Here is a 21,634-nt window from a genome sequence, read left to right on the forward strand (position 1 = left end):
TGGCAGCAGGGTTCCTTCCTGAACAAAGCAGGACAGCTATTTGAAGACTAAGGCTGAATCTCAAATGGCTCACTACTTCCTTATATTGTGCTAGATAGGTCAGGAAAAATATGCCTTCTAAGCGCAAATAGTTGCTCAAACATTAGATAAGATAAGGTAAGATAAGATAAGATAATCCTTTATTAGTCCCATTTCAAATTCACAGTATTACAGCAGCAGCAGAGTAATAGAAGTAAGGCACTCAGTAATAGAAATGGGAAACAGTACAAACATTATAAACATTATAAATAATAAAAATTAAACTTAAATCTCTAGACTATTTACAACAATGTCCGCTTGAAACTTAATGAATAAGTGAATAGAATCCAGTGTGTTGTTTGGAATTGTTTAGAATGAAAGACTGAAAACCTTGTTTAGAATGAAAACCAGCAGCCATACTGGCTATTTGTAGGTAAGGCTGGACACTCCTGCTATTGTTAGCTAAAGTTCATATTCATGTGTCTTCTGAATTTCATGTGTAATGCTGAAAAAGGTAAATTAGTGCTAAATCTGTAATCTGTTTTCTTTGGGGAATATTTTCCTTTAGAACACTGTGCATGTGTCCCTTCACCATGAATGGACTTTCAAAATATGCTTTAAGCCAAAAGACTATCATGCAACACTGTCTCAGTCATCATTATATTTGTACTCAACTCATGTAAAAAACTTTCTGTGAAGTACCTTTTACCTGTCCAGGGTGTATCCTGCCTTCCGCCCGAAGACTGCTGGGATAGGCTCCAGCACCCCCCGCGACCCTGACGGAGAAGCGGCTTAGAAAATGGATGGATGGATGGATGAAGTACCTTTTAGACCCCTTAAATGTTTCACGTCTGGTTCCTATCACCACCATTATAAACAATTCTGATTTGATTTGTGAAGTTTATCACAGAAAGCATCACAGAGCACAACAGTTACCCATCAAATATTTTCTGAATGGCTTTTATATCTCAACCATTTAATTACACTGAATATTTTATAAATTGGTGAATTTCCACTTTGTCATGTAATTCAGTCACTACTATGAATTACTCTGTATCTACTTTGAAAAGAATATGACCGTTATGTTGTTATGAGATTCAGGAATTGCAGTATAAAGGGACTTGCAGTTTAATGGCTTTTGGCAGTAGTTTTGGCACCAGTAACTGGTAAATAATAACAGTATACTGAGTGCAGTACTGACAAAACTGATCTAAATAACATTCAAAACACAAGGATTGTAGTGGATGTGCACCACAGCTTTATTAAAACTATACTAATCAGCCCTACTACTCAGGTACACTGCCAAACACTAAAGACCTTCAGCTGCTTAGAGTTCAGAATGAAGATGTGCCCAATTCATTCAGACCTTCAGTCATAGGCATACTATGTGAAGAAGAAATTTACAAAGATCTACAAAAATTTACTATATAAAATATGTACTATTATGTACTAGCATCTAAAACTTCTAAACTCAAATTATATATTTCATAATGAGTGCAGCGCTTCTGATTCTGATTATGACAGATTACTACATCTAAGACAAAAGAAGGCTACATAATTGTCACAGAAATGGTCCAGGCAATGATGCTGCAGCTGCTTCAGAAAAGCATTGAGCATTGAGCACTGCGTCCAACCTGACATCACAAGTACTTCATGGGATTAGAGCTATTAAGCTGCTTCTAGGCTTTGCGGCAGGAATAGAACAATAAGAACTGGAGCAGCGTCCAGATGACAGGTGATGCTGCTTCTTTATCCAAAATATTACCTTTTCCGGACTTCACTTCTCACAAGAATACAAAGACTGCACTGCCTAGGTTGGTGAAGCCTCAAGGTAAGACAATACATATGTCTGGATCCTTGGTTTCTGTGGGTTAGCTCTTTGATTATTGTTTGTCACTGCAAGGTTAAGATTTTGCTGACATGCATTTGGTGGGGATGGAGTTTTATGTTCACAGGAAGGAGAGGTGCATGCAACAACAGAATTTAAGGACAAAAAGTGCAAAACGTCAGACAGAAAGAAACAAGCTCATTACTGTAATCTGAAAAAAAATCTACTTTTTCAAATGTGAAAGTTGGGCTGTGGATGAAATGTGGCTCTGCCACGGAGAGACACACTCTAGAACATGCTAGAAATATGAACTTCTCAGTGAATATGTTACCTCTTTCTGTGTCAGTGTTGGTCTACATTCATATTCCTTCATGTTTTGTGGAAGAAAATGTATTTTGGCAGCACTATTTAGATCTCACACTGCAGCACTTCAAGTATTACATTGGCCACTATTAGGACACTTGCAAATGTACAAAAGTATTGCTGTTTTTTTGTTTTGTTTTGTGTTTTTTATTTATCACAGATTACCCTGTGGTCATTGCGCAAACAAACCAAACAAAGATATTACACCTGAAAACATCTACTTGATGTACTAGAAAACATACTTGCAAAATTAGCAACACTTAATTTGAAATCTACCCTCATAAGGACTTCATAACACATGCATAAGCACATATTATGTGCTTAGATATGTATAACATTATGTATGCTATGCATATATAACATATTTCTAAAGGAGTATTTGAGAATTTTAGCATATAGCACATGCCATAAATCACAAAATGACATAAGATGTTTCATGAAGAAAATGATATGGCATCGATGAAAGGGGCCTTAATCTAAAGTGATGGATATTTAATTTATAACACTCTAATTAAGTTTTATTTCCAAGTAAAAGAGCTAGGCAGAGGCCCACTTAAGACCCATAGAGCTATGATCACTCAGTCATTTGCATGTTTAAATGGTTCTTTGAATGGTGAAATGGTTCTTCATTTTGATAGAGAATGTGTTATACATAGCTTTAGACAGCATCAAAAAAGGTTCTTCTATTGTTGCAAGCTTGACATTGTAACAATAGAAGAATTCTCTCTAGTACAAATTAAAACCAATTTTAGTACCAATTAGAACCTTTTTAAAACTAATTTCAAATATGTTCTATGTGGACCCATATACAACACATTCTCCATTGATCTGAAGGACCATTTCTAAAGACAAGCATGCAAAGGTTTTTTGAGCATTCATGGTTCTCTACAGAATGTAGGTGTAGATTGCAGGATTCAAAATAGTGTTGTACATGGAATTGTCTTTTGCTTTAGTTGAAGGCCCTTGCAACATTGCAATGCAAGGTCTCTGTAGGTAGCCTTCAAAGATTTACCCATTCAGGTTGATTATATGATGTACATTTCTGGGGATTCTGGCGGGTTCTGTTATTCCACATTCCTGAACACTGAAATGAGGTTCTAGAGTTCCACTAAAATTAGATGGCAAAGTGACTTAGGCCATAGTTGGTATTCACAATGGGTAAATGTTAATGTTTTGTGTTGTAGTGTTACCTATATGCTGCACAACTCAGCAGAATGAGTAAGAGGAGAAGGAGGAACAGCCGCAGGAGGAGGAGTTCCTGCAGCAGTAAACGTGAGTGCTGGGCTATACCTGGTTCTTGAGCAGGTTGTGGATTGTAATGCTATAAAGACTGTCTGTGTCACGCTCGGCCCACGCTTTCCTGTCCAAGCCTGTGCCTGGACATAGACAGGTGGAGGATTAGCAGTGTCTATTTTCTGAGCACCTTAAATCAATACACTTGTTTAAGCACATGACCAAACTAACATAGAAACAGGAAGCTGGTGTTGGTACATCAGTATCCAAGCTTAGATAAAGTCAGCAAGGTCGTGCTTACGATGTTTTACAAAATTATACAAAGCAAAAGAACACTGCAATAAATTTCTGTTGAAGCCCAGTCTTGCCAGGAGATAAATCTCTGTTTCTGGCATGAATAAGTCATGATAACTTACTTTCTCAAAATCTTTACTTAAGTCAAAATAACGACTTCTTATAGAGAAGTAACTACTTTGTTTTAATTAAATGTCATAATTTTAACATAGTATGTCATTTTTTGAGACAATATGTCAACATTTTGAGAAAATAAGTAATTATTCTGAAATGCTATGTCAAAATTTCAAGAAAACCATTCAGTTATACAGTCTCAGAAATAAAGGTATTTACTGTCACTGGGGCAGTACCCCTCTTATCACTGGGGTGGCACCCTCCAGTTACCATAATCCATTGAAATAACATTTTCTAAGTTGTATTGACTCCAGGCTGTTTATTTTATTGTTCTGCATTAAAACATTTGGTTATGAAAAGGTACAAATATCTACTTTTTGCCTATTGAAGGCATTAAAACTTATTGAAGGTACACAATTGGACCTTGAAACCACCAATGTACCTTTGAGGGTACATTTACATTGTTTGCACCTTGACGAATGAAAAATATACCTGCACAGTATCTTTATTTCTAACAGTGTCGTAAACTGAATTTTCTTCTCCACTACCTAGAAGGAATGGGCTTTTAAACATTTCAGAGCTTCTCCAAACAGAACTTGATTTTGTCCAGCTCAGTGTTTGACCCTTCAGAACTCTTTTGAACAGTATTTCCTCAGATAGGAAAATAAATGGATTGCCTCTCAATTCTCAGTCTATTTTTTTACAGTAAATGTTCCATCTTACTGATTGACCTAGACACTCATTCAGTTTTTTTTCTGTGTTTGCAGAAAGCATCACCCATAGCTACATCAAAAGTCCACTGGATAATGTGGTTCAAGAAAACGATACTGCTGAAAAGGGAGAGACAGACTCCTTCTGTAAAGAAAACGTTTTGTCAGATGAAGAGAAAAAAGAGCATGGAACTCCTAGCAAAGAGAATCTGTTCAGACAAGGGAGTTATGGGGACTTGTATGAAGATAAAAAAATGAAAATGAGCATTTCAGAAGGAGTGGATAAGGACAAGGGTCTGAAGATCACACACTCAGTGACAATAGATGATTTGGGACAGTCCGCTCCCAAAATCATATTTCAGCGATCCCATGAGTCTGTAGCAGGAGAAAGAGTCAGTAGCATGATTGCAGTCACAACAGCCAAGGTTAAGCACATGAGCTCCAATATGAGGCTCGAGATCAGTGAAGTGCTACAGTCAGATGATTCAGACTTCAAGACCACTCTTATTCTCCGAAGCGAGAAGGGAAAAGGAACAGAGGCTTGTTTTCAGACTCAAAATGTTGAACCACCAAACAATGACCCTTATTTACGGAGCCAATGCACAACTGGTTACAAGCAAAATGCCAAACGCTGTGAAAATGTTAGCTATACGGTTAGCATTGCAGAACTGAAGACAGACGTTAGAGAAACAGGTAGCAATCCAAGCACATTAGGCAGCCAAGAAGAAATGGACTGCTGCAAAAGCTGCTGCCAAAGTCACTTTTGCAAGCACTATGCTGGAGGCCACACAGACACTGATTTCACACTGGTGGATGGATCATCCACCTGCTCTTCACCTTCTGGTTTCTGGCCTCCACAGAGGCAGCTGTCACTAACTGACAGTTTTAGCAATGAGATGTTATGGGATATTCCTCCACCTCTTGAGTTTGCTGATAAAGATAATAATGTACTTCAGGACTTGACACAAAGTGTAGAATACTGCCAGATAAACAATCATGTGTTCAAAGAGCAGGTGAATTCTCCACATGGCTCAGGGGCATCAAAGGGTACTTCAGGGAACAAGGAGTCCAAGTGTCAGCCCTCATTAGATGAGGAAAAAAGAGCTTGTGAACGAGCTTGCAATCAACTCTATGAACTAGACACCCAGGAACACTTATATTCCAGGCCACCAACCCCAGTAAGCAGGTCATCTTTCACAAAAAACTTCATTCAAAACCATGAAGGAAAGATGCGTCTGCGCAACAATAGCATTGCCATTTTAGAAACCAAAACACAAGCTAATCAGTACATAGAAGTGCCTACAACAAGGCGAAGAACCTTCCCAGGAGTGATAGATCAGTTAAGTCAGGATCGAGAAAGCATACCCTCATGCAGAGAGTCATTCTCCTCAGGCACACTCTCTTCATTTTTCATGCAGTCACTACCTGCTCAGGCTGAGAGAGCAGCGAGGTACTACCTAGACGATGAGAGGCTTGGACCTTTTGAAGGAGAAAGCCGCAAATCATCAAGCAGTAGCAGCTACAGACCGAGCTCAAGCTCAATCTATGGTCCTGACAACATCAAGGCATACAGCACAACAAAAAACCCATTTTATCCATCAAGGTCTGACGAGATATCTGAAGATGTCTTCTTGAAAAATGGACAAGATCAGAGAGAACCAGTAGACATTAGTGAGCTGGTGCAGGCAAACAGAGCAGATCAGAAGAGCTCTTCAGCAGGCCCACTAGAACACAGTGAGGTGACCGAAAGTGGTTTCGATGAAGAGATTGTTGAGGTGGAAGAGTGTAGTCTTGCAGCCCTGGCTGCAGACATCTATCAGAAGAACCTGCTCATCCATGTCACTCCACCTTCACCTTGCAACTCTGAGGAATACATTAGCGAAGGAGCCACCAACAGAGCCAAAGTTCAACCATATGAAGACCAAGAAGGTGTTGATGACCAAAAGAAGCGAAGAGGCTCTGTTATGACCATCATGGTTGGGGAATATGAACAGAGATTTCTACAGAACAACGCTATACCAACAAGTGAAGATCCTTCACAGAACCAACAATCTGCATCAGCCTCAGAAACTTGCGATGCAATGTTTGAGCCACCTTCTGCATCTCCAACTGAACAGCTAGACGTCCAAAAAAAAGATATGGAGGAATCCCACCAGCCCTCCTCCCCACAACTAACAAGCATCTCTTTATGTAATCTGTCAGAAAACCCAACAGAGCTTTCAGAGCTGACAAGTAATGAAAACTTAGAGCAGTCCTCAGAGCAGTCTGGAGACATTTCGAAAAAAACTGTTGGGAGTTATCGCAAAGCAAGCTGTGAAGAAGCAGCAGTAGCAAATAAAGTCTACAGTCAAACAAATAAACAGGACAAAATAAGTATAGGCATTCGTCGGACATCAAGGTCATTTCAATCAGACTTAGCTGAACGGCAAACTACCCCAAAAGGTAGGTTGCTTCAAAGTTCCTGAAAAATTACTTTAAAAAATTAAAACTTCCAGATTTCAGTAACTCTAGCTTTATTTTGTTATTCATAGCTTCACTGAAGTTCAAGGAGCATCTGAAGCCCCCAGGAGACTGTGCCCACAAAGATTCAGAAGAAACTTCAGACCACTGGGCAAGGAAACGCAAGCTGTTCAAGGAGAGTAAACAGTGGAGTTCTGCAGGAGGGAGTTCCATGACTAGCAACATCACAGAGGAATCAGGTGACCATTTGTCATGATGAAAATCCTGTAGATGATTACAAATGATCCCGTTACACGCAAACAAAATTCTCCAAAATATCAAATGTCCAAGCAGATGGGCAGTGAGAAATGTTAACAGGATCTTAATTAGCCAGTATTAATGTAAAGCATATTAACTGGCATGATTATTTCATCTTTCAGACAAGAACTTTCTCCAGATTTTATTTTATCACAACATGGCCAGCTTGGTTATCTCAGTAAAACAAATATATGAGTAGGAAATGAAGAAGATCAAAAAGAATCTAGAAAAAGTAATTAGCTAAGCTAGTTTGGGGGTTAATTATGATTCTGGGCCAAATCAGCAATTAGCTGTAATTTTTAAGTGTCAGTGTAATTCCTAGGTCCCACACTGGACTGAATTTCAAATTTACAGCTACATCTACGCTACAACTACCCTCTTGCGAGAATAAGAATTTTATGTTGCTTTTTGTTCTATTTTTCATCAGACACGATGAATTCAGAGGATACCCGGTCAGTAGACATGTCCATTGAAGATAGAGGTTTTTACACTGAGACATTCCACTCAGCATCATGGATTTATCGGGGAGATGATGCCAGTCCAAATGAAACAGTTCAATGCCTTAGCAACCGCCCTCGACCTGTGGCAAGTGAGTATTGACAAATGTTGAATACATTCAAAAGGTATACTGTGTAGTTTAGTTTTTTGTTTGTTTGTTTATTCCACAAAGGGTCTTCAAAGAGTGTACCCATTTTTTCTTAATTTTTAGTAAGTATACATATTAACTTAAATTCTACATTTCTGCCAGTAAGGAATCTGCCAAGATCAAACCTAGCTGACTGAAAATAACATGGCAATTTTTGTTAACTGATTAAGAAGGGGCACTGGGGTGGTTTTTCCAATGTAGTGTAAATTTCCTTTGCTTAAAGCAATTAAAATAATCTTAATAAAACCACAGAGTTATTGTTTTGTTCCCTTTTCAGTTCGTGAAAGAACTGTAAAGATCAGCAAGGGAATGGGAGAGTATCCATGGGGTTTCAGAATTCAATTCTCCAAACCAATTGTCGTCACTGAAGTTGACACAAGTAAGTGGACATGAAATTTTAAATATTTGATCAGCATGAAGCACTTAACCAAATGAGTATCTCTGGCCTAATTTCAAAAGCTTTCCTCCTTTTCTCCAGGCTCCTTATGCTTCATTGTAGACGAGTAGCGTGAAAAGAAAATAATGAATGGTAATCTGTCTGTCCTGCTGCTTTCAGATGGAGCTGCAGAGGAGGCAGGGCTACAGGTCGGAGACTTTGTGCTGGCAGTTAATGGTACTGATGTCACAAGCGTGCCACACTCTGAGGCAGCTGACCTCGCACGGCAAGGTACTGCGGGCGCACAGACACGACACCTGGCCACGCTGGGATTATCAACATGTTGACAGGGATGAAGTAAAGCTCCAGTCACTATTTAAGGAAGTGCAATTCAGGCCAAAACCTCTGCTTCGCTACTAGGATAAACAATCTGTTGTGTCTATGGACACGAGTTTTAAACTTACCTTAATCTGTACACAGTATATCACAATTCATTTTACACAAGAAATAATCCAGATGTTCAACTGACCTGATCCTCCTCTTCTGAAAATCTGTCAAAATATTACACATATTATAACACATACACACTCATACACACACACACACACACACACACACACACATACACACACACACACACACACACTATCTAAGCTGCTTATCCCCTTGGGCCACAGGGGCTGCTGGAGCCTATCACAGCACTCATTATAGCACTGGTCTTTTAGCCCCTTCTACTCTAAGGGCCTATATGGGCCCACACTTTTCTCATAACTTACAAATTAGATTTGTAGTAGTTTTCAAATAATTCATACTAGTTCCACATTATTCTTAGCCCACAATTTATGGAGATAAGAATGATGGATGCGCTAATGTGGGAATTGCAGGCCAGTGCTGATATTCGATATTTTTCATGTGCATTTCTGCTGATACTGATCATTAAACATTTTTAAAATGTAAAAAAAACTTCCGGTTTTCTATAGAGTTTGAAATCCAGTAAACTGAATTAAATGCAAACACTCCAGCAGAGTAGAGTTAAGAGGCTTACAGAGGCTGATGGCCTGTAGTAAGGGGATATCATGGTTCCTTTCTTTGATCCTTTTTGGTTTTCCCAAAGGCCCCGATCTGCTGACTCTGACCATCGGCTCTGACATTGGCCGGATCCCTAACACCCCAAGGCCTGCCTGTCGAGGCTACCTGCACAAGCGCACCCAGTCCAGTCTGCTCAAGGGCTGGAGAAAGAGGTGGTTCGTGCTCAGGCACGACTGCTGCCTTTACTACTACAGAAACAAAAGAGTGAGTTCAGATTTTATTTTAGTTCAACTTTCAACTTTTCAGTACAAAATGAATACTTTTTTACTGTCAAACTGACATGATTTATCTGCTTTTTATATGGGAAGCTATAGGAGAAACTACAAAAAACATCATGTTCATCTTAAAAAAACAACAGTTGTTATCAGCGCTGTTGATAGTACTTTTCTTTAAAGTGATGATATGGGACGGCCTTCTGTACAGTCATGTGCAAAAGTTTGAGTACCCCTGGTCAGACAGTCTTTCTACCCATTTTAGTGAACAATTTCTACAAACCCAATTCCAATGAAGTTGGGACGTTGTGTAAAACCAATAAAAACAGAATACGATGATTTGCAAATCCTTTTCAACCCATATTCAATTGAATACACTACAATATAACATATTTAATGTTCAAACGGATAAACTTTATTGTTTTTTGCATATATTCACTCATTTTGAATTTGATGCCTGCAACACATTCCAAAGAAGTTGGGACAGGGGCAACAAAAGACTGGGAAAGTTGAGGAATGCTCAAAAAACACCTGTTTGGAACATTCCACAGGTGAACAGGTTAATTGGAAACAGGTGAGTGTCATGATTGGGTATAAAGGGAGCATCCCTGGAAGGCTCAGTCTTTCACAAGCAAGGATGGTTCACCACTTTTTGAACAACTGCGTGAGCAAATAGTCCAACAGTTTAAGAACAACACTTCTCAACGTTCAATTGCAAGGAATTTAAGGATTTCATCATCTACAGTCCATAATATCATCAAAAGATTCAGAGAATCTGGAGAAATCTTTGCAAGTAAGCGCCAACATTGAATGCCCATGACCTTCGATCCCTCAGGAGGCACTGCATTAAAAACCGACATCATTCTGTAACGGATTTTACCACATGATCTCAGGAACACTTCAGAAAACCATTGTCAGTTGAATTGTTGAATACAGTTTGTCGCTACATCTACAAGTGCAAGTTAAAACTCTGCCATGCAAAGCTAAAGCCATATATCAACAATACCCAGAAACGCCGCCGGCTTCTCTGGGCCCAGGCTCATCTGAGATGGACTGACGGAAAGTGGAAAAGTGTCCTGTGGTCTGACAAATCCACATTTCAAATTGTTTTTGGAAATCATGGACGTCGTGTCCTCCGGGCCAAAGAGGAAAAGGACTGTCCAGATTGTTATCAGCGCAAAGTTCAAAAGCCAGCATCTCTGATGGTGTGGGGGTGTGTTAGTACCCATGGCATGGGTAACTTGCACATCTGTGAAGGCACCATTAATGCTGAAAGGTACATACAGGTTTTGGAGCAACATATGCTGCCATACAAGCAACGTCTTTTTCAGGAACGTCCCTGCTTATTTCAGCAAGACAATGCCAAGCCACATTCTGCACGTGTTACAACAGCGTGGCTTTATAGTAAAAGAGTGCGGGTACTGGACTGACCTGCCTGCAGTCCAGACCTTCTCCCATTGAAAACGTGTGGCGCATTATGAAGCACAAATTACGACAACGGAGACCCCGGACTGTTGAGCAACTGAAGTTGTACATCAAGCAAGAATGGGAAAGAATTCCATCTACAAAGCTCCAACAATTAGTGTCCTCAGTTCCCAAACGCTTATTGAGTGTTGTTAAAAGGAAAGATGATGTAACACAGTGGTAAACACGCCCCTGTCCCAACTTCTTTGGAACGTGTTGCAGGCATCAAACTCAAAATGATAGAATATTTACAAAAAACAATAAAGTTTATACGTTTGAACATTAAATATCTTGTCTTTGTAGTGTATTCAATTGAATATAGGTTGAAAAGGATTTGCAAATCATCATATTCTGTTTTTATTTATGTTTTACACAATGTCCCAACTTCATTGGAATTGGGGTTGTAGTTTAACATAAATTTTCCATAACTTTTGCACAGGTCACATTTTCTGTTCTATTTTAATGTTAAATTCTGCGAATAATCAATAACTGTACATTAAAAGTGTTTCTGTAGAGGATGAGTTACATATTTTCACTTAGAAAATCAACAAAACGTCCTTTGACTAGGGGTGCCAATACTTTTGCCTACAGCTGAATATTATAGTTTTCTCTACATGTCTTATTAAGCAAAACTTAAACATGATTAATAAAGAAAAGATAATCTGAAAAGTGTCAGAAAGTGAAAATGCATATAAATGCTATTTTAAGTAAATTGTTGTTTATCTATGTTCTACTTTTGAGATGTTTTTAAGGATTTTTGTAAATGTATGATTCCCTTTTAAAGTGCAGGCTACCTACTCTGTGCCTATTCATTGTAATATATTTTTTTAAACATTGAAAGAGTAGTAATCAGAAATATAAGTCACCAATTGAAGTTTCTGGATGATTGATGGATTTATGTCTTTGTGACAGGATGAAGGGAAAAGGCGTGTCCTGTCTGGCATAAGACTGGAAGGTGCACTGGTGGAGGCTGACTCGAGTCTTGGGAAACCCTTTGTGTTCAAATGCTGTCCAGTGTCTGGAAACCGAGTTTACTACTTATGCGCTACATCAAACCAAGAAATGAGAAGGTGACTTGTTTTAAAGTCTTTTTTAAACTATTGTCATACCAAAGTGACAACAAGCTCTTACTAAATATTCCACAGTCAACTGTCAGTGGTATTATAACAAAGTAGAAGTTATTGGGAACGACAGCAACTCAGCCACAAAGTGGTCGGCCATGTAAAATGACAGCGGGGTCAGCGGATGCTGAGGTGCATAGTGCACAGAGGTCGCCAACTGCCAATCACTACAGACCTCCAAACTTCATATGGCCTTCAGATTAGCTCAAGAATAGTGTAGAGAGCTTCATGGAGATTTTCACAAGAGATTTTGGACAATTTCGTGATCCCAACTTTGTGGGAATAGTTTGGGGATGGCCATTCTTGTTCCAGATTGACTGTACACCAGTGCACAAAGTAAGGTCCATAAAGACATGGATGAGCGAGTTTAGTGTGGAAGAACTGGCCTACACAGAGTCCTGACCTCAACCCGGTAGAACACCTTTGGGGTGAATTAGAGCAGAGACTGCAAGCCAGGCCTTCTCGTCCAACATCACTGCCTGACCTCAAAAATGCACTTCTGGAAGAATGGTCAAAGGTTCCCATAAACACACTCCTAACCCTTGTGGATAGCCTTCCCAGAAGAGTTGAAGCTGTTATAGCTGGAAAGGGTGGGCTGACATCATATTAAACCCTTTGGATTAAAAATGGGATGTCCCTCAATTTTATATGCGTGTGAAGGCAGACAGCAAAGACTTTTGGCAATATAGTGTATGTAGAGTTAAATGCGTCTAAAAGCTTCCTCACAGAAAGTTATTGCATGAAAAGGTTTGCCACTGCCTAAAGTTTTCACCAAAAACATATATTTTTAAAAGCCATTCATGGCAGAGAAGTACATGCCCTTTAAATAATCTGGGGTTTATGTTTGCTGTAAGACAATATATTTAAATATATTTTTTATGCTTCTCACATTCATAAAAACTCTTGGTCAACTATTTTTCATCTGGCTTACATCAATAGTCATTCAGCAAATCTAATAACATGATACAAATTTAAAACCTGACAAAAGAACTAAATCTGCATTATTTTAGCTCTAATAAACATCTCACGATTGGCTCATTTTGACCAAAACATAACACATCTTAAATAATATGTACTAGTTTCATTTGCCAGCTTTTCTCTTGGGCTTACTTCAGTTCACATATGTAAGCAAAGAACTGTGGGCAACAGAAGACTGTGAGGGATACTCCAGTAATATCCTTAAAAATTGTCAGCATGTAGGCTGCATTTCTCAGCTGTTCAAAAGATCCTTCTGATTAGGAGAGCCTTCGATGACATCAAGAAATACAGCCCACCTTGACTGCAACCTAGCTTCTGAAATACATATTATTTTCAATTGTATCTTTTATGATGCTGATGTTTGTCTTTTCTTCCTTTACTCAGATGGTTAGAGGCCATGGACCGAGCAGTTCACCCTATCACTCAGGTAAAAGATAAAAATATAATGTACACAGTGAGGAGAACTTTCAGACACTTTTCTATTTATTTAATATACTCCCAGTATATTAGACTTATACACATAATTTCTTTTTGACTTTGCATTTGCAAAATGTACAATAATTTATGCATTCATATGCACAAAGATATGTTTGAAAAAACAAAACTGATGGGGGAAGAGCTGCTTCTTCATACTACAGCATTAATTGTCATTCAAAGGAAACATGAATGGAGCAATGTACAAGGTCCAAAGACATTATGTGCATGTTTGCAGTAGACTTCTGTTCTCTAAATACATTAAACAACAAAAACAAAGATATCTCAATATTTGCTTCTCCTCATTGTGCCTATAAAATAGTTCATGTGCTAATCAGAAAAGCATGTGGTAAGAGGTGGAAAGTGCATTCTCAGACACAGTGTTAGCACAAGTCAAATTTGTAAACGCAACTCAGAAACAAAAAACAGCTCCCTGACAAGGGCATTTTAAACACTTTGGTCAACAGTTACTCTGAAATGCTTAACACTATCAGAACACATTACAAATCCATTTATGCACCCTGATACAGTCACAAGGTCTGATATGGAGTTGGCTGACTGTTGACTGCAATGGTTTAAAGGGCCCCTGGACCTTAAAGAAACAAAGTAACATGACCACACCACCAATTCTGCATGGATTACCTTTGAAGATAGACATATGATGCATTCAGTGCATGCTATTTGTCCCCCGCAGTTATTAGGGGTGGATCTGTTCTTTTTGAAGAGTGGTTTAATAGGCTGCGACAATCTGTTCCAAAACTCAGTTAATCTAATTTTATCTTATTTGATGTTTGTATAGCATGGACCTCACCACAACATACACGACACAGTTGAGTAGCACAGGAGCACAGAACAAAGCCCATTGACTGTTTTATAAAGTAGGTTAAAGGCCTAGCTGATGTTGCCTTGGTAACAGTCAGGACCGTAACCGTGGTGATTCATGTTGCAGAACCATGTGTGGGTGGACGTAACTCGCCACAACTCGAACCTGCCTCCTCTGGCCGTGAAGCACCCAGAATGCCTTGGTCTGCTTCACCTGCTGGACAGAAACAAAGACTCATGGGTACAGCACTACTGCATCTTAAAAGATGGATGTCTCTACTTCTACGCCAGCATTCGATCTACCTATGCAGTTGGTATGTATCATCTAATACAAGTGAATTAAAAAAATGTACAGAATGATACATCTATATAATCAGCAAGAGATTCATTAAGCATCAGTAATCTGTTACAGTACCTGCTTATGTCCGAATACATTCAGTAGACTCCCAACAGCAAATGTGCTGAGCACATGCACTTATCACATTCCACAATTCATATAGTCAATATAAAGTTCATGCCTAATGTATAAAAAGCCCAGCATGACAGACTCTTAAAATAAAGGTATGGAATGATGCCATAAAAGAACCACTTTTGTTTGACTAAAGAATGGATGGTTCTTTAAAGCAGTGGTTCTCAAACTGGTCTTCTGGGACCCCAAAAATCCAACGCTAAGGATATAGCAAAAATATGAACCCATGTTCTGTAGAAAAAATTTTGGTTTAATAAAAAGGTGCCTAAAAATGTATTGAAATGTCTTCACAGCACATATTCAAATACAAGTTTCTTTGGAGAACCTAGTCCAGACGTTGGCAACATAATTGTTGGGAGCCACAACCTTTTCTGTTAATTTTACTATCTTGTCTGTAAATGTGAGTATGTGATAATGTCCTAGTATAGGCTAACAAATTTAATGTAAATTAAATTGCAGGCTTACTTTGCTCTGTTTTAAGCTTTGGCTCAGTTATAGCTGCTTTTCTCACATCTCCGGCAAGAAACTTTTCCAAAAGTAGAATAGTTTCATGTAAAATGTCTCTCAACGTTCGATTTTTTTAACAAGGCTGATGTCAGCGTCTCATTAGCAAGTTTCATGTTAAAATTTTCCTGCTCCACCTTAAATAATGCAGCATGCATTATTGAGGCTGGAAAATTTTAAGGAGAAGGTGGCGAACGAGAAGCTGCCCTCAGCTTTGTGGCTTTTTAGTGTTTAACAGTTTCTAATTGCTGATTAAATGTATCAGGAAACCAGCTGGAGTGATTATAAATGCAAATAAGTTCACTCGTCTACATATTTTTGTTAGCTACTAGCAAGGCAGGACTCTCGTCTGCATTGCTATGCGACCGGCAGTCGTCCTTCAGGGACAATCAGCAGTTATACATTAACTTCAGTGCTTAGGACCATTTATTGTTTTTTGTTTTGTTTTTTTTGCCCGCCACCAACCCCCTCTTTGAAGGATGACTTTATTCTTTATTTTTATTACACCATTAAAAAAGAAAAAAAAACAAAAAAAAACAAAAAAAAAAACAAAGGCATTTTTTAACTAATATAACCAAGAGAATAATCAAAAATAATAAATAACAGAGGATTGGGGTTAGGTGGTCAGTGCAGGTGTGTGTGTGTGTGTGTGTGTGTGTGTGAGTGTGAGCGACTAACAAAGAGACAAACATACGTACATGCAGAGGGGAAAAAAAGTATTTAGTCAGTCACCAATTGCGCGAGTTCTCCCACTTAAAAAGACGAGAGAGGCCTGTAATTGATATCATAGGTAGACCTCAACTATGAGAGACAAAATGAGGAAAAAAAAATCAGAAAATCACAGTGTCTGATTTTTAAAGAATTTATTTGCAAATAATGGTGGAAAATAAGTATTTGGTCACCTACAAACAAGCAAAATTTTTGGCTCTCACAGACTTGTAACTTCTTCTTTAAGAGGCTGCTCTGTCCTCCACTCATTACCTGTATAAATGCCACCTGTTTGACCGCATTATCTGTATAAAAGACACCTGCCCACAACCTCAGTCACACCAAACTCCACTATGGTGAAGACCAAAGAGCTGTTGAAGGACACCAGAAACAAGATTGTAGACCTGCACCAGGCTGGGAAGACTGAATCTGCAATAGGCAAGCAGCTTGGTATGAAGAAATCTACTGTGGGAGCAATAATCAGAAAATGGAAGACCTACAAGACCACTGCTAATCTCCGTCGATCAGGGGCTCCACGCAAGATCTCAGCCCGTGGGGTCAAAATGATCACAAGAACGGTGAGCAGAAATCCCAGAACCACACAGGGGGACCTAGTGAATGACCTGCAGAAAGCTGGGACCAACATTACAAAGGCTACTGTCAGTAACACACTACGCCGCCAGGGACTGGTCCGTGTACATGAAAGAATGAATGAGGCCATGTATTGTGAGATTTTGAGTGCAAACCTCCTTCTATCAGCAAGGGCATTGAAGATGAAATGTGGCTGGGTCTTTCAGCATGGCAATGATCCCAAGCACACTGCCAGGGCAACAAAGGAGTGGCTTCGTAAGAAGCATTTCAAGGTCCTGGAGAGGCCTAGCCAGTCTCCAGATCTCAACCCCATAGAAAACCTTTGGAGGGAGTTGAAAGTCTGTGTTGCCCCAAAACATCACTGCTCTAGAGGAGATCTGCATGGAGGCAGACATACAGAAAACGTTTGACCTCTGTCATTGCCAACAAAGAATATATAACAAAGTATTGAGATGAACTTTTGTTATTGACCAAATACTTATTTTCCACCATTATTTGCAAATAAATTCTTTTAAAATCAGACAATGTGATTTTTGTCTCTCATAGTTGAGGTCTACCTATGATGTCAATTACAGGCCTCTCTCATCTTTTTAAGTGGGAGAACTTGCACAATTGGTGACTGACTAAATACTTTTTTCCCCACTGTATGTAAATTAAATGTTTTCAGTGTAATCATGTAGAAAAGACAGAATTTATATTTGATATTCGTCATATTTGTGCATGTGTTTGTGTGTAGAAGTGGGTGGATTACGGTGTTAAGGGGTCAATATTTTTAATAAATGGTTCCCATGAAGTGTTGAATATGGCCATCTTATTCATTTCTATAGCACTTAATCTCTCCAGTGATATATGTGTTAAAAGTAGCTTTTTCCATTGAGTAATGTCATGGGCTGGAGGTTAGGGATCTGGCCCTGTGACCGGAAGGTTGCCAGTTCGATCCCCAGTGCTGACAGTCCATGAATGAGGTGTCCTTGAGCAAGACACATAACCCCCAACTGCTCCCCAGGTGCCATGGATTGGGCTGCCCACCGCTCTGGGCAAGTGTGCTCGCTGCCCCCTAGTGTGTGTATGTGGTGTTTCACTTCACGGATGGGTTAAATGTGGAGGTGGAATTTCCCCGTTTGTGGGATCAAAAAAGTATCACTTAATATGTCCCATTTTATACAATTTATGCTGTGTGATCTGTGAATTACTTTATATTCAATCAGCTGGAGATTACTATTAGATGTCATTGTAAAAGTGGTTATGCAGATTTGAGTCCAAAAGTCAATGCCAGTAGAGATTCTGAGATCTTTTTTCCTAATTTAAAGTTGGAAGTACAATAGTATTATCCCAATTAGCAAGACGTTTATAGAATTTGGAAAGCAATATCTTTTAGGTTTTGTTTCACTAATGGCTTCAATTAGTTTGGGTGGGTGAAGATGGTTATTTGTAATATTTATTTTAGACTCCACTACAGATTTGAGTTGAAAATATTGTAAGTATTGATCTTTCCTGATATTGAATATTTGGACCAAATCTTCGAACGAGATAAAGTTGTCATCCTTAAAAACATGATGCAGATGTGTGATCCCTTTCTTTTTCCATGTAGTGAAGTTTAATGGTGAGTTATTAAGCAGGAAGCTGGGATTGTGCCAAATTGGAGTGTATTTACATGATGCTAAGGTGCAGTTGGTAATGTTCAGCATTTTCCACCAGGCCCTCAGAGTTGTGGATATGACAGCATTGTGGAAACATGCATGCTGTTTTATTGTGTGATTAATGAATGGAAGGTCTGATACAGATATTTCCTTGATTTCCTGCTCTATTTCTAACCATGAATGATAGTTTTGTTCAGGATGTGTCCAGATATATATACCATAGATAGATAGATAGATAGATAGATAGATAGATAGATAGATAGATAGATAGATAGCAGTTGGCTTGCCAGATAATATACTTGGTGCTTCCAATCCTCCTAATTTTTTGCTTTCCTCCCTTGTAATGTTGAAAGTTTAATTCTTGGGTTTTTATTTTTCCAATAAAATTTAGTTATTGCAGAGTCTAATGATTTGAACCAGATAGTGGGTGGTTGAACAGGTGTCATTGTAAATAGGTCATTTATTTTTGAGAGGATTGACATTTTTATAGTTGCTATTCTACAGAGTAAAGAAATAGGTAAGTGCACCCAACGTTGTAGATCATCTTCTGCAGTTTTCAGTAGTGGTTTGAAATTAAGGGTAAACAACTCTTCTGAGGATATAGTGATGCCTAGGTATTTAATGTTGCCAATGGTGAATGCAGGGAATAAGGTTTGGAGTACACCATTACGACCACCTTTATAGATTGGCAGAATTGTTGATTTGTTCCAGTTTATTGAATAGCTAGATATTTTAAAGAATGTATTCATAAGTGCTATTGTCTCTTGTAGAGAGATACATGGATCCTGTAGGTATAACAATACATTATCTTCATAGAGGCTGATCTTATGTTGTGTGTTTTGTGTAATTATGCCTTTGATGGTTCTATTTTGTCTGATTGCTGCTGCTAGTGGTTCTATGAAAATTGAGAATAAAGATGGAGACAATGAGCATCCTTGTCTAGTGCCCCTTTGCAGTGTGAAACTCTGGGAGGTGAGCCCATTAGTAGTGACTGTAGCCATGGGTGATGTATATAATGTCGTGATCCACTGGATGATTGATTTCCCAAAGCCAAATTTCAAACATGTGCACAGTTCTAGTCACTTATGTTATGATCTAAATGTTAAACATTAAACATTAACAAATCTAATTTACCAAGTCTTTTTATAGAAGAGAGATTCATTCTCTTTCACTCACTCAATATATTTCAGCTGTGAATTTATAGTTTATTTTGATGGTCATGTCCACACACACACCCACACCCACATGTTCTAAGTCACTTATCCTTCTGGGTCATGGAGGGGGGCTCAAGCCTATCCCAGCAGTCATTGGCCCGAAGGCAGGAAACACCCTGGACAGGTGGACAGTCCAACACAGGGCAGACACACATACATATATACCCACACACACACTCACTGAACATACCCACTTAAAGCTAATGAAATAGGTAAGAAAAGTCGGAAGATCGCACCCTGCTGTTTGTTTTCAAAACATAGTTGAACAATGACATGGAGATGATGCACATAGTGTGCATTTGTATAACACGTAATGTAGTAGCCAAGAATCAGGAGTCACATCACCAACAACCCACCAACCTACCTATAATTGATTGTGTAAAATGGTAAGGTAGCTCAGAGACTTACAAATACAATTACTCCATTAGTAGCAACTACATCAACTCCTACAACAATCTGATAACAGGGGTCACCTCCCAGGAGAAACTTTGCATAGCCACTTCTGCTAAACTCATGATGCAGTGAGATGTCCATTGCCATACTGTGCATCACATTAGAACCTCCAATGTAATGTTAAGGTGTTTCCTAGAATTATAGATCTAAGGCAAGAACCATTTAGCAACCTTTTGTGTTTAGGTTATTTGCCATGTAGCACAATTTTGTTGTGGATCATTGGTTTAGAGTTGTACTGTGTTTTGTCTGGTGAATGGCCGCAGGGGGGATCTATCTGCATGGCTACACTGTAAAGGAACAGCCTCTAGGATCCAAGAGATCTACCATCGAGCTCAAACCACCATCTGAGGAGTTCAAAGTGTTCCACCTATGCGCTGAAAATACCAATGAAAACAAACGGTACCAAACAGCACTTCATCACAGTGATTAGCACTGTACAAGCCAGCTGGGCTCATTTTCCAATCATTGATTAAGTCTAGTCTTGGACTAAATAGCAGTGCCAGTGGTGAATCACCACTGGAAATGATCTGCAGTATAGGTTTAGGTATTAGAATCTGCCCAGTGTGTTATATAAATGGCATTCTCAAACAAAGCCAACTTTGATTTGCTTTTGTTTGACATGATTCATTTGAAATTATGGTAATAATGATAATGTGTCCATAAAATACAGTATTGTGTGATACAGCATATGCAAGAAAGTCTAAAGATAAATTTCACAGTACTTTCTTCTATTTCATTCACAGGTGGATTGTGGCACTAAAGGCATCAATAGAAAAGTGGTTGCCTTTGCATCAGGCAATTCAAGACTACATGAATTGCATACCTGAGGCCACCAGAATGTGAGCAGGTTAAAGCCTGAAGTGTTATTCCTGCCCATCAACTCACTACCAAGCCCATCATTATACAGCGATTCATATAGAAATCAGGTGTATTACGTCAGGGATAACATGAAACTGCAAAAAGTAGACACCATGCTGACCTGCATCACCTTCAAGAATTCACAGATACACCTTATGGACAGTATGAATGGACATTTGAATGCAGTCTTGTGTTGGAAAGTCACCAGGCGAAGCCACACAGACACAGCTAAAGTTGTACCTATGACCTGAGGAACATTTCTGTAACTTTCAGAAAGTTCAGTTGTTCATGCACTTCTTTCATAGAGTATAATTATGAAGTTGCAAAACAAAAAGGAATAAAAAAATGACTTCTGAAATGACAACTGTATCTGATTATGCATTTTTATACATTCTCTAATATAATAGTTCGTAGTTGAAGGACAGAAGCGAAGTTATTTACTGCTGGCTACTGTGTTTAGCTACAGCTCATATTAAATGCTTCTGCCTTTTTTCAATGAATCCTTTCATACAATTTTGCTACATATTTTGAAAGAAAATCCAAAAAACAAATTTGCATGCATTTTCTAATCTAGAGGAATGCAGCCTAACTTTTAGTCTACACTGTATATCAGGTACTGTAGTCAGTTCTCCATTATTGTATGTTATTGGGTCATAAAAGAAGAAACTTTGTGTGTCTTTGCATACTCGAGCAGTTTA

The 21,634-nt window shown here is 38.8% G+C and overlaps 1 protein-coding gene across 1 annotated transcript; it reads left to right on the forward strand.

Annotated features, from left to right (window-relative positions):
* Positions 1 to 1,738: 1,738 nt before the first annotated feature.
* On the forward strand, positions 1,739 to 21,605 carry pdzph1 (PDZ and pleckstrin homology domains 1). The gene is made up of 13 exons (XM_017697344.2): positions 1,739 to 1,849; positions 3,394 to 3,481; positions 4,618 to 7,002; positions 7,092 to 7,259; positions 7,745 to 7,906; positions 8,241 to 8,342; positions 8,520 to 8,630; positions 9,454 to 9,632; positions 12,017 to 12,174; positions 13,588 to 13,630; positions 14,627 to 14,813; positions 20,342 to 20,477; positions 20,822 to 21,605. The coding sequence occupies exons 2-13, from the start codon at positions 3,424 to 3,426 to the stop codon at positions 20,919 to 20,921; spliced, it is 3,789 nt and encodes a 1,262-aa protein (XP_017552833.2). The 5' UTR covers positions 1,739 to 1,849; positions 3,394 to 3,423; the 3' UTR covers positions 20,922 to 21,605.
* The last annotated feature ends 29 nt before the right edge of the window (positions 21,606 to 21,634 follow it).

This window comes from Pygocentrus nattereri, chromosome 18 (assembly GCF_015220715.1).
Source record: "Pygocentrus nattereri isolate fPygNat1 chromosome 18, fPygNat1.pri, whole genome shotgun sequence".
In the NCBI taxonomy this organism is placed as follows: domain Eukaryota; kingdom Metazoa; phylum Chordata; class Actinopteri; order Characiformes; family Serrasalmidae; genus Pygocentrus; species Pygocentrus nattereri.